We start from the raw sequence: 12,216 nt of genomic DNA on the forward strand, positions 1-12,216 counted from the left end.
TTATATGGACAAGCCTGCGACTAAGCCGGGGATTCTCTCCCACATCCCTGGCCCCGAGCTGCTCCTGAGCACGTCCAGACACACACCGCGGTTTACCTGCGGTCTGAGATAAGAGCGGATTTCACGCAGTGACCTGCACTATCTGATGGTTGTGAAAACGTACACTTGTCTTGTCTCAGGTGGCAAACCCATCAGTTCCCACAGTCTGTGTGTGGGTGTGTGTGTTTGTGTGGGTGGGGGGTGGGGGGGGGGGAATGGGGAAGTAAGAACAATAATCCTCACATTTAATACAGTGCCTCTTCACATCAGTAGGAAGTTTCTGGCCAATATCCAGAAGACTTTCATCCTATCTGGACAGTCAAGGGCTGGGGGTTTGGAGTCTAGCGTCCTGGAGGACAAGGGTTGGGTTGAGGGAGGGAGGGTGACCGAAGGAGTGGTGACAGAGGAAGGTCTTGAGACAGGCCTTGAAGGAGGTAAGGGAGGGCGTAAGGTGGAGGGTGGATGGAGTTCCAGGGGGTGGGGGCAGAATGACTGAAGTCCCGACCGCCGATGGTGGGGCGGGCAGGGTGGGGGCATGGAGTAAGGCCAGTGCCAGCCGAGCGGAGGGCGCGTGAGAAGGTTGGTAAAGTTTTAGTGGGTCGCAGAGCTGGAGAGAAGCAAGACCTTCCTCTACGACCGTTCTTTCGGTCACCTTTCCCCCCCCTCTCCCACCCTCAACCTCACGGACCAGTCCCAGCTCGGGTGCCAGGCCAGGACGTTGGGACGTTTTGGTGTTGGGAGGTCCTCCTAAGGGGGGTGGATGCCGTGTGAACGGAGACATGAGTTGCGTGGGCAGGGGGTCGACTCGGCTGAGGTCGGAGAGTGAGCGTGTGGCGTGGCGTACCTTCAGGAAGGTCAGGTTGCGTTTAGCGTCGATGTTGGTGATCTCCAGGTTGCCCATGACGATCTCACAGTTATTGTACATCTTCTGCAGCTGCTGGTACTGCTGCTCGGGGTCAGACAGGGAGCTGAACTTGTTCTCAGTCCCAGCACATACTGTAACACACACGGAGACACAGTCACCATTAGCCTCCCTCCTTCCCTCCCTCCCTCACTCACTCACCATCCACCCATCCATCCATCCACCCACTCACCCACTCACTCACAGACCAACGCTCAGCTGGTGGGAACTCTCCGTCAACCGCTGTCTGCTCCCTCCGCTCGGCAGGCTCCGACCTGCTCCACATGTCTCCCCCCCCCCCCGGCCCAGCCCCCCTTCCACCAGCGGTAGCTAAACAGTCACTACGCCCAACGTCAGTATTCCTTTTAATAAAAAAAAATCCTTGCATGCGATCCAGCACCTTTCGCATCGGGGGAAGGAGGTCACAGAGCCTTTCGCAGGACCCACTGTGAAGGGTAGTGACTGGTGTGTTTTGGGGAGCGAAGGCGGGGAACGGCCTTAACCTATTCAAATCAATTCCCTGGAATCATTCCTGCGATTGTTTTGCTCCCGGTGGGGGGGGTGGGGGTGGGGGGAGGCTTTCGGCCGCCAAAGAAACGCGTTGTTATTTTCTGAACAGAAAAATACCCAAAGCTCTCAACTGAGAAACCGAATAAAAAAATTCTCATTTCTGGGACTAGGAAATTGGGGAATGTGAGATCCTGGGATTTTTATTCCCCCACATAGTGATTTCTTTGAACCCTCTGCCCTTCCCCTGTTCCTGGAACGCAAACGGGGGTTCGAAGAAAGGACAGAAAGAGAAGGGGAGGGGGTGGGGGGGGTGTGGATGAGAGAGGGGGAAAGGGGGTGGGGGTTTAGGATGGAAAAAAATCCCATATTGACAGTCTCTCAGGCGCCCGGTGACGAGGTAAGGCCAGAGCAGACTTGTCTCACTCAAAGGTTTGGTGTTTTTTTCACTGGGGAAAAAAAAGTGATGATTCCCACTGACAGGGCGGGACGCAGATTTCACATTCCTGCGAGTCACCTGCGGAGGTGAGATGTTCGTGGGTCTGAGAGAGAGAGAGAGAGAGAGAGAGAGAGGAGAGAGCGTGTGTGTGATGCAGAGGCAGAGAGCGGTGTGAGAGAGAGCAGACGTGAGCGAGAGCTGTACGGTGGAGAGCAAGAGAGATTGCGTGAGAGTGCGCGCGTGCGTGAGAGAGAGAGAGAGAGAGAGAGATGTTGCGAGGGAGAGCGCATGTGTGAGAGAGAGCGTGTGACAGAGAGAGCGATTGCGAGAGAGGGAGTGTGTGTGTGAGAGGGTGTGAGAGAGAGAGAGAGAGAGAGGGAATGGAGGTTAGAGAACCGAGGGGCGAGAGAAAGAGTGAGAGGAGTAGAGTGGGAGAGGCAGGGGAAGAGAGAGAGAGAGAGAGAGAGAGAGAGAGAGAGAGTAGAGACAGGGTTGTGGGCACTACCTCCGAGACTTTGAGACGTCTCGACGACGTGATAAGGCGCTATATCAAACGCAAGGAGTATTGGTATTAACGCGGTCTTAGTTTTGGACGGTTGGTTCGCTCTGGAGAGCTGCAGGAAGCCAAGCAACGAGCGGAATTTAGGAATTTCCCAAAGCTGGCACAAATGGTCTGCGAGGGCCAGGAATAGGTAGGAATTTGGGGAATTTCAGATGGGGTGGGGGGAAAAAAAAAGAGGTCTAGGATTCCACTCTGCACCGTTGGTCACCCATTCCTTTAAAAGGAGCGCAGACGATGGATGGGTTCGAGAGGGACTGCGGGACCGGAATAGACGCAGATAATCTCTGCGAGCCGGGCAGGCACTGCGAGGGGATTGATGTCTGGAATGCGACCACAGCTGAACAGTCCCCCCCCCCCCCCCACCCCCCCCCCGGGTTTCAGCCATCGTCAGTTTTCAAAGCCATCATTTTTTTTATACACATATATAAAATAAAAAAAATAAAATCAGACGCAGAGCAACACAACCTCACACAGGACTCGGTCTCGCTTCCTTCAATCCACGACTGATGGTGGGAAGCTGCCGGGCGCGTTCGGCCACTGCGCTCGGCCCATAAAACGCGGTCAATCCGCTTTATTATCTCTGCTGCGAGGACGTGATCAAACGGCGAGGATGATGATGACGATTATTATGATTATTATTAGTTCCTCATACCCGGTTACGCTCAACAACAACAGCCAATAACAAGCCCGACATCTCACGGAGCTTGGTAGCGAGCAAGAATAATCCTCGCATTTGATACGGGGGCCTTATCACGCCTTCGAGACGCCTCAAAGCGCTTCACGGAACGTGCTGTAAAGTGTAGTGACTGTATTTATTACCCCCCCCCCCCCGGAAAAGCGACCCGCCAATCGACCGGTAAACAGAGGCGCGCGTGTGCGTGCGTGTGCGTGTGTGGAGTAAGGAAACTTGACGAACGTTCCCTGCCCGGGAATCGAACCCAGATCTCTCGCCCTTGCGAGGCGAGCGCTCTCACCACTAAGTTACAGGGCATCTCACGCACAGAATTACTGCAGCCATTGCAACAGGACGTTGGCTTAACAAGACCTGTGACCAGACGGAAAGATGAACAGGTCCCTCGGTTTCCATGGGAGTGATTGGCAGCCCGGTCGGGCCGGGTGCGGAGCGGCGGGATGGGGGGAAAGGAGCGTTTGGGGGGCAGGTTTGGTAACCCCGGAATAGTTTTTTCCTCTGGTTCGCTCGTACTTGTTTGTCGCTGTGACTGTTTTTCCTGTTTACTTACAAGAATGCTGGGTCTGGCCGCTGCGAAGGTCTGAGCGCGTGGAGAGTCTCTGTAACGTGTGGAGCGAGCGGGTGTTTATCAACGCCATAACCCCCACCCCCCACCCCCTCCTCTACCCACCCCCACCCCACCCCACCCCACACCCCTCTCTCTGCGCCGTTGGAAAAGGGAAGGGAGTTCTCAGACAGATAGAATTGGTTGTTCGCTTTCATCTCTCTCACCTTCCACCACCCACCACCCACCACCCACCACCACAAGGCTCTCAACAACAACAACGCGCATCTATATAGCGCCCTTCGTGCAGGATAGCGTCCTGGAGCGCTTGACAGTGGCGGAGTCGGACGCTGAACCAGGGGGAGAGGGAGGGAGTGGGGAGGTCTTTCGGTGGGATTTGAAAGTGGGGAGGGAGGGGGCAAGGCGGAGGGATTGAGGGAGAGAGTGCCAGAGTTTTTGGGGGCGGAGTGTGGTGGCTGAGGGCACGGCTGATGGTGGAGCGGAGGGGAAGAGGGACAGACAGGAGGCCGGAGCCAGTCGAGAGGAGCCAGCGGGTGGTGGAGTGAGGGGGTGGGTGGGGATGGGTGAGCTGGTCGGAGAGGTAGAGAGGGAGGGAGGGAGGGAGGTGCGAGGGCATGAAGGCATCCGAAACGGGCGATAGGATCTCGAAATCCATCCGGCCGGTAACCGGGAAGCAGGTGGCGCCTGGCGAGGGCTGGCGCGACGGTGGTACGGAGTTTTGTTTACAACCGCGCTGGACGCCGGGTCAACGAGACGTGCGGTCAGCCAGGCCAGAGGGCAAACAACGGTGCCGCACGTGCGAGGGGGTGGGGGGGGAGGAAGAGCGCTACAAAGGCTCTCCTTTCAGCCGCGCCAGCAAATCAAATCAACGAACCGACCGACAGACAAACAAACAAACAAACAAACAAACAAGTAAATAAATCAACAAACAAATAAATCCTCGCCGCTGACACGGCGCCCTTCACGCCAGGAGGACGCCTCGAAGCACTTTGTCCTCCCTCAATCCACGACCGTTTGTGCGGACGCCGCCGCGCGCCATTGGCTGCCGCGTTTCGCAACCCACCAACCCCCCCACCCACCCCCCCACCCCCCCGGCCCCCCGCGCACCAGACGCCTCGACCACGTGATAAAAAAGGTGCTACGTCAAACGGAAGGACTATCAGCGTTGCTATCGACTCACGGGACCGAACGCAGCGCGGGGGGAGGGGGGCGTGAGCGTGGGCGAGCCCGTCCCTCGCCAAGAGTTGCCGCCAGCTGTGCCAGGGAGCGAGCGACAGCGCTTGACGTCGAGCGGCGTTGGATTGGAACGCATCTGCCAGATTTCCCGCCTGTCCACCCGGTCGTTTTGTCTGTTGTTTGCGACATTCCTGCACCAGACTTCAGTTCACTGCCCGACAGTGAACTTGGAATGTAGTCGGGGATTGCAGGCAAACGGGTTTAACCCTCCAGCGCTCGAAACCCAGTCCAGGAAAACAACACAGGACAGCACGCACACACGTGTACAAAGCACGCACGCACGCGCGCGCACGCGCACACGCCCCATGAACATGTATCACCCACACTGACAACACCCCCACCCAAGCTCTGCACCGTCAGCCCAGACCGTGCTCAACAACGCGTCAGGTGCTACACAATGACCCCCCCCACACACGCGCACACGCACACGCCTCTGTTGACTCGGCAGTAAGTAGGAACCCGGTTGTTAAGTCGATTGGGGGATTGCTTTCCAGCGGGGTAATAAAAAATTTACATGTATGTACGTGTGGTCGCTCAATCCATGACGGCTTGTGGGGCGCTGCTGTTGTGCAATTGGTTGCCCCGTTTCGCCCACAAAATACACAGTCAATTCCGCGTCACGATGCATCCAGTGAAGCGCTTTGAGACGACTCGACGCAGTGATGAGGTGTTTTGCCGAACGGTTTAACCCTCCAGCACTTGAAACCCAGACGAGGAAAACAACGCAGGACAGCACGCACACATGCGTACGAAACACACACACGCGTACGAAACACACACGCACACGCCCCGTGAACTTGTGTGGCCCACGCTGTCAACAACCCCACCCAAGCTCTGCACTGTCAGCCTCGACTGTGCGAGGATTATTGATGATTATTATATTAATAAGGGGAAAGTGGTGGAGGTGGTGGGTGGGTGGGTGGTTAGGGGCGGGGGGTTGGGGGTAGAGTATAGAGGGGAGAGGAGGGTGGGGGAGAGAAAGTAAAGCTAAAGGACGTTTGGGGCAACGTTGCGGAGAGCAGTGGGGCCGAGCCCGGAGCTCCATTCTGCGCAGGGGACCCGGAATAGACCCGGAACAGCTGGGAGCAATCCGGGGTCTATTTATTTACAAGGTCTTAACGTTGCCCCGTTTTAGCGCAGAGCAGCCAGAGGAACACGTCCCATAGATCAACGTTCCTCAAAGCCTCCAGTCATCAAAGCTTCTAATCTGGGAGCTGAACAGTGGCCTCGGCTTCCAGCAAATATTCCTTTAAGCCCAGGACAGCCGGGCGCACGCATCGCACACACACACGCACACACGCACACACGCACACACACACGCACACACACACGCCACAAGCTTCAAGCGAGCCGCGGAGAATAGCAACAGGCCCTTCCTTCCCCCGGCCATTCTTTTGGGATCAAAAGATCTCAGAGCGCTTCACAGAATACACTGGAAAGTGTGGTGACTGTCTATGTTGTGGGCAGCCGATTGCGCGCGGCAGCGTCCGTCCCCCCCCCCACCGCGCAAACAGCCGTGGATTGAGTGACCAAATTATTACGATTCTTTTTCTTGAGGGTTTATTATTATTATTATTATTATTATTATTATTACTACTACCCCCGGAAAACAACCCACCCAAGAATCGAACCCGGGTCCCCTCGCCCGCAAAGCGACTGCTCTCGCGGTAACTTCAATAACTCGGTTGCGTTGGCCTACAAGGTAAACGGTCACTACACTCCACGGGTCAGCGGTGTATCCGTCAGGTGTTTTCGTGAAGGAATAAACCTTGCCAGTTGGCACAACCCGGGAGGACGTCTCAAAGCGCTTGACGGGATCTTACTGGGAGTGTAGTGACCGCGGGGGGTCTCGCGTCTGACCAGAAGAGCGTCCGGTTTCCGTCCTGTCGCCGCTCTTGCGCGACTCTCGCTTGCGAAAAAGGCGGAAACTCCACCCTCGGTCAACCCGAGCGCGGTAGGAAAGGTCTGGCCGTTTTATTGGGGCCTTATCCCACTGTTGACGTCTCTCGCGCCGATTGTCACTGAAACCTCCGTCACGTCGCGATGCTTTTATTCGGTGGCCGACGCGGCAGCCATTTTGCGCAAAGTCCCACCGGCAGCCAAGAGATGATGCGACACGGCGCTGTTATCAACACGTAAGGATTACTATTATATTGTAAGAGTCGGACGTTTCTTTCTCCCCCCCCCCCCCCCCGCCCCCCCCGACCCCAGCCCCCCCCCCACCACACCCACCCCCCCCCGATTGCACTCTCTTATCTCTTCTCACAGCGGGTGGGATATTTAACGGCCTCCTGAACAGGCTACAGCCGGTAGAGGGGGGGAGGGCGGGGAGTGAGGTTTAACGTCCTCATATGAAGGACGTGTATCTGACAATGCAGCCCCCCCCCCCCCCCCACCCCTCCCCTCTGCCCCCCCAGCGCTGCCCATCAGCCTCGGCTGTGAGCTCAAGAGTCCCCAACGTAGGGGCTCAAACCCACGACCTCCTGATTCACAGTGTCACCCACTGAGACAGGCTGACGGGTGCCATTTTTACCCCCGTGAACGCGCCGATAGGTAGGACAACGACCTTTGAACAAGAATGTTCCTCTCCGCCCCCCCGCCCCGCCCCGCACCACCCCCCAGTCCGTGATGTGCCCAGTCTCCAGGTTAATCATTAGCACAGCGCAAAGCAGGACTAATAAACCTGTAACACTGATTGACTGACTGACAAGTCACCACTGGCTGTAGATTCACTGCAAAACTGAAACTCCATTGTCATTCCCACCCACCCCCACCCGCCCGGCCCACCCACCCACCCACCCGCCCACCCACCGAGCATCCAGACGCTACCCCTCGTGAAGGGCGCTATGTAAATGCAAGCGGTTGTTGTTGCTCCTGCCACCGCGGCTGTCAATTGAGACGAGCGACGACCGATAGACCCAGTGCCTGACCCTCACACAAACCCATCGCAGTCTCCAGACTGGACTGAGCGTTTCATGCCGCAGAATCGACACGTGGAATCTCCTGTGTCTGCAATACTCTCTCTCTCTCTCTCTCTGTCACTATTCTCTGTCTCTCTCGGGTATTGGGAGGGGTGGCGGACATGGGGAAACGACGACGGGGGGGTGTGGGGTGCGGGGGATGAGATCAACGGGTTTGAAAGATTTGCCGCGGTCCTCCTTAAAGTCTTCAGAACAAGCCCGAGGGCCTGAGTTGGCTCCGAGGGTTAAACGTGACAGTAAATATGGATCGAAGAATTCCCCAGCGCTGGGCTCTGCCTCTCCGACGGCCTCACAAATTCTTCCAAAGGTCAGATTCCACGAACCCTCAAACTTCTGGAGTCGAAGCTGCCAATAATTTATCCCTTTATCCACGAAACAATGGGGCTCTGACAAGGAGGTCAGGGTTGGTTCTTTGTCGAGCGGTGGCTGGTATAGAGGGACCTTTGTGAGCCCAGCCAGGCCCAACGGAAAAAAAAAAAGAGAGACTTGAAGCGCATCTCATCTCTTCTCCCTCCGAGGAGACGTCTTTGTCCATTGAATCTGCCCGGCAAGTCCTGACACCTCACCCAAAGGCCACAGCCTCACAATGCACAGAGCCACCGTGGCTTCGAGGCTCAGCCTTGTAAACTACCCACCCCTCGCCGTTCCACCCCTCATCGCCCCATTCCCCTCCCGCTCCCCATTCCCCTGCCCCGCTCGCCCCCCCCCCCCCCCCTCGCGTCGAAGTCGACATCGCTCGGACTAATAATAATCCTGGCATTTGACACGACGCCTTGTCACGTCGTTGAGACGTCTCAAAGCGCTTCACAGGATTTACTGTAAAGCGTGGTGACTGTGTATTTACGAGTGGCAGCCATTTTGCACACACACAGCGATATCTCTACCACAGAGCGAGCGACTGATTTGATTTGGGGGATTGTTGACCAGGACGTCGAGGGAGAGACAAAGAGGGTGAGCACAGGTGGGTTCGAAGAGGTAGCTTTAAGATGGAACCTTAAGACACAGAGAGAGAGGCGAGGGAGCCATCTCAAGATCCTCCTCTTCGACAACGCCTTCGGCCACCCTCCTACCCCTACCCTCCCTGCTCTCCATCCCTCCTGATCCCAACCCACCCCCACCACGGCTCCGTTCCAAATCCCTGACTGTCCAAGGCCTTGGGACATCCTCCCGACGTGAAAGGTGTTGCGTAAATGTCATTTTGCTTTGCGTTATATTGTTAGGAGACGGCGGTGGGTTTCCGAGTGCGTCAGAGACACCCGAACGACTGAGAGACAAAGCAGTAGAAGGAAGGGGGTGGTGGGTGGGGGGGGGGGGGGGGAAAGTGGGACACGGAGTGTGGAATTTCAGGCCTCAGGTCCCTCCTACGTGAAAAATACTTGACCTCACGAGGGGCAGAACTTAGCAACAGGAATGATGAGACCGTGGCTCGTCAGCCTTTCACACAGAGAAGCTGCTGTCGGGCGGTTGCAGGAGTTTATTAGATGTTTGGCTGCTAAGTCACAGAGTCTATTTGAGGCCCAACAATGCAGCCCATTGACATGCAATGCGCTCATTAACATCTCGGCCTCTTGGTGGGCCCCTGGCACAGTGAGGGTGTCAGAGCCAGAGCACGGAGCAGCAGAAAGTGATTCATTGATCGATTGATCGATCGGGATTGATTGGCGTTGATCCAAAGACCGCCCTTGATCGATTGGGATTGATCTATCGATGCACTCGTTGCGCTGCTATTGGGAGAATTATTACATGGAATGTTATTAAATAATAATGACACAATCTCGTATTGGATGGAGGGCCCTTAAACGCGTCACCAAGACGTCTCAAAGAGCTTCACGGGATTTACTGTGAAGTGTAGGGACTGTGGATTTTGCGGGCGAACCAACTGGGGTTAGGGTTTGAGCATCAAAAAAAAAACATCCCACAAACAGCCAACGAAATGAGTGGCGTTTCATCGCCGAGGGGGGAGTTGTTGGCCCGGACACGGGATAGAGAGAGAGAAGAGAGAAAAATTCCCTTCTCTTTTCCAACAGGGATTGGAACGTCCACCTGAACAGTAGACACGGACTGGATCTTGGTTTAATGTCACATCCAAAGAGTAGACAGCAAAGATCCTGACACACCTTTGGAGAGGAGAAGGGAATTTCTTTCTCCCTGTGTTCTGGCTGACAATCTCCTGGAACAACTGGCGACGCGCCTCACGACGAACCGGGAAATTTAATGGTGTACGATAGTCAGTAAAAAAAAAAAGTCAGCGGACAACACCTGGAGATGGTCCAGATCAGATAATAAGAATAATAATCCTTTCATTTGATGCGGCGCCTTATCACGTCTCGGAGACGTCTCAAAGCGCTTCGCAGGATACGCCGTAAAGTGGAGTGACTGGGTACTTTGTGGGAGAAACGCGGCAGCCGATTGCGCCCAGCGGCCTCCCCACAAACAGTCGCGGACTGAGCCACCACATCATTATTATTACCATTATTCTTCTTCGAAGGGATTGTGGAGTGCGGAAACTTGCCTAACTTTTCGCCCTGGCCGGGGGGGAATCGAGCCCAGGTCCTCTCGCTTGCGAGGCGAGCGCTCTAACCACCGAGCGACAGGACTCCTTCCCTCAAGCCTGAAGAACCCCTGAGCTCGTCTAATCGTTGCTCACAGCTCATTTCCTCAAACGCCGAGTATCAGTCTCGTTGATCTGCTTTGTACTGGTCCCTGTGGCTTACAGTCACAACGGAGCAATGTGGTTAGGAATGAAGGCTACGCTGTCTAACCACAGCGCGAGAGGTGCAGAAATATCCACTCAGAGATCGGAGCGTGAGTCAAACTCCTTCTCCCTACAGAATAGAACTGCGAGGCTTCAGCCCTCAAACCCTCCCAACCCCCCCACTACACCCCCACCCCCGGAATAGTCTGCTTTCAGTCACTGACTGAATAATGGTCTTGTAGCACAATAGGTTTAGTGTGAAGGTTGCTGACTAGTTATCTCAGACCTGGCTTAACCAACGTCACGGCTTCGGTCCCAGGAGACACTGCAGAGACGAGTCTGGGTCCAAAAGTCTGACCTGATCTTACAAACTCCTGGAACGAGCCTTACTGGAGATATATATATATTATATACACACACACACAGCGCTTTCATGTCCCCCGCTTCATAACTGCACCATCTCTCTCTCTAGGTTGGGGTTCCCATGGCCGGGCGAAACCTTGGGCAAGTCTCCTCACTCCGCACGCTTTCATAATAATAATCCCTCAAGAAAAAGCAAACAACTAAATGGGTCGCTTCAACCCACGACTGTTTGTGGGCACGTGCGCGATCGGCCGCCGCCTTTCGCCCGCAAATGTACAGTCAAGTCGCTTTACAGTCTATTCCGCGAAGCGCTTTGAGACGTCGAGAAGACGCGAAAAGCGCTATATCAAATGCAAAGGATTATTATTATTATTATTATCGGTGGGAGGGAAGGGGAGTGGTCGGGGTTGGGCGTGGGGGGTGAGGGGGGGGGAATAGAGAGCTCGCTGTATTGTGAGAGGCACCATCCCATGTCTAATAATAATAATAATAATAATCTTTGCGTTTGATACAGCCGCTTTTCGTCTCGGGAGGACATCTCAAAGCGCTTCACAGGATTTACTGTAAAGTGGAGTGACTGTTTGGTAGGCCAAGATGGCAGTGTGGGCTAGACAGAGAGCAACAATGATAAATAATAATCCTCGCGTGCGACGTAGCGCCTTATCAGGTCTTCGAGACGCCTCAATATACTGTAAAGCGTAGTGACTGTGTATTGTGTGGGCGAAAGGCGGCGGCCTTATAAGGCGGCAGGTCCTTCTAATGGGGTGCGATCCGAGGGGGGGTGGGGGGGGGGTTGGGTGGGTGGGGGGGGGGGGGCAAGGCAACGCTCAGCTGATAGCCCGGACTTCCTGCCTGAAAAAATGGCCGACTCCCAGATCAACGCTGGTGTCATTTCCTGTCGGCGCCGGAAGTGAAGTCAACGGTGATCTGACAACCCAGGAGTTGGCCAAAAAATTATATATATTTTTTTTTTGCTTAGCGCCCGGCAGGTCTGCACAGAGCGAGAGAGAGAGAGAGAGAGAGAGAGAGAGAGAGAGAGATGAAAGTGTTGTCACTCCATCGCTGGGATATGCTGCGAGTTGGGGAGGGGCGGGGGAGTGGGGGTGGGGGGGTGGAGGATGGGTGGGGGGTGTGGGGGTGGGTGTGGGAAGGTGCTGACACCAGCTATTTGCAGCCCCGATGGTTTTTGGTGGGGTTTCCCTGACAACGATGCCGTTGCCAAGGCCCACGGGGGGGG

General features: G+C 55.4%; 1 protein-coding gene across 1 annotated transcript in view; it reads right to left on the reverse strand.

Moving 5' to 3' along the window:
* Positions 1-12,216, reverse strand: part of LOC103190236 (receptor tyrosine-protein kinase erbB-4) — a 44,570-nt gene that overhangs the window by 24,001 nt on the left and 8,353 nt on the right. Inside the window, exon 2 of the mRNA XM_042345830.1 lies at positions 884-1,035. Coding sequence (XP_042201764.1) covers positions 884-1,035 — 152 coding nt within the window. The remainder of the gene's footprint in view (positions 1-883; positions 1,036-12,216) is intronic.

The sequence above is a fragment of the Callorhinchus milii genome, unplaced genomic scaffold (genome assembly GCF_018977255.1).
Source record: "Callorhinchus milii isolate IMCB2004 unplaced genomic scaffold, IMCB_Cmil_1.0 Scaffold113, whole genome shotgun sequence".
Classification (NCBI taxonomy): domain Eukaryota; kingdom Metazoa; phylum Chordata; class Chondrichthyes; order Chimaeriformes; family Callorhinchidae; genus Callorhinchus; species Callorhinchus milii.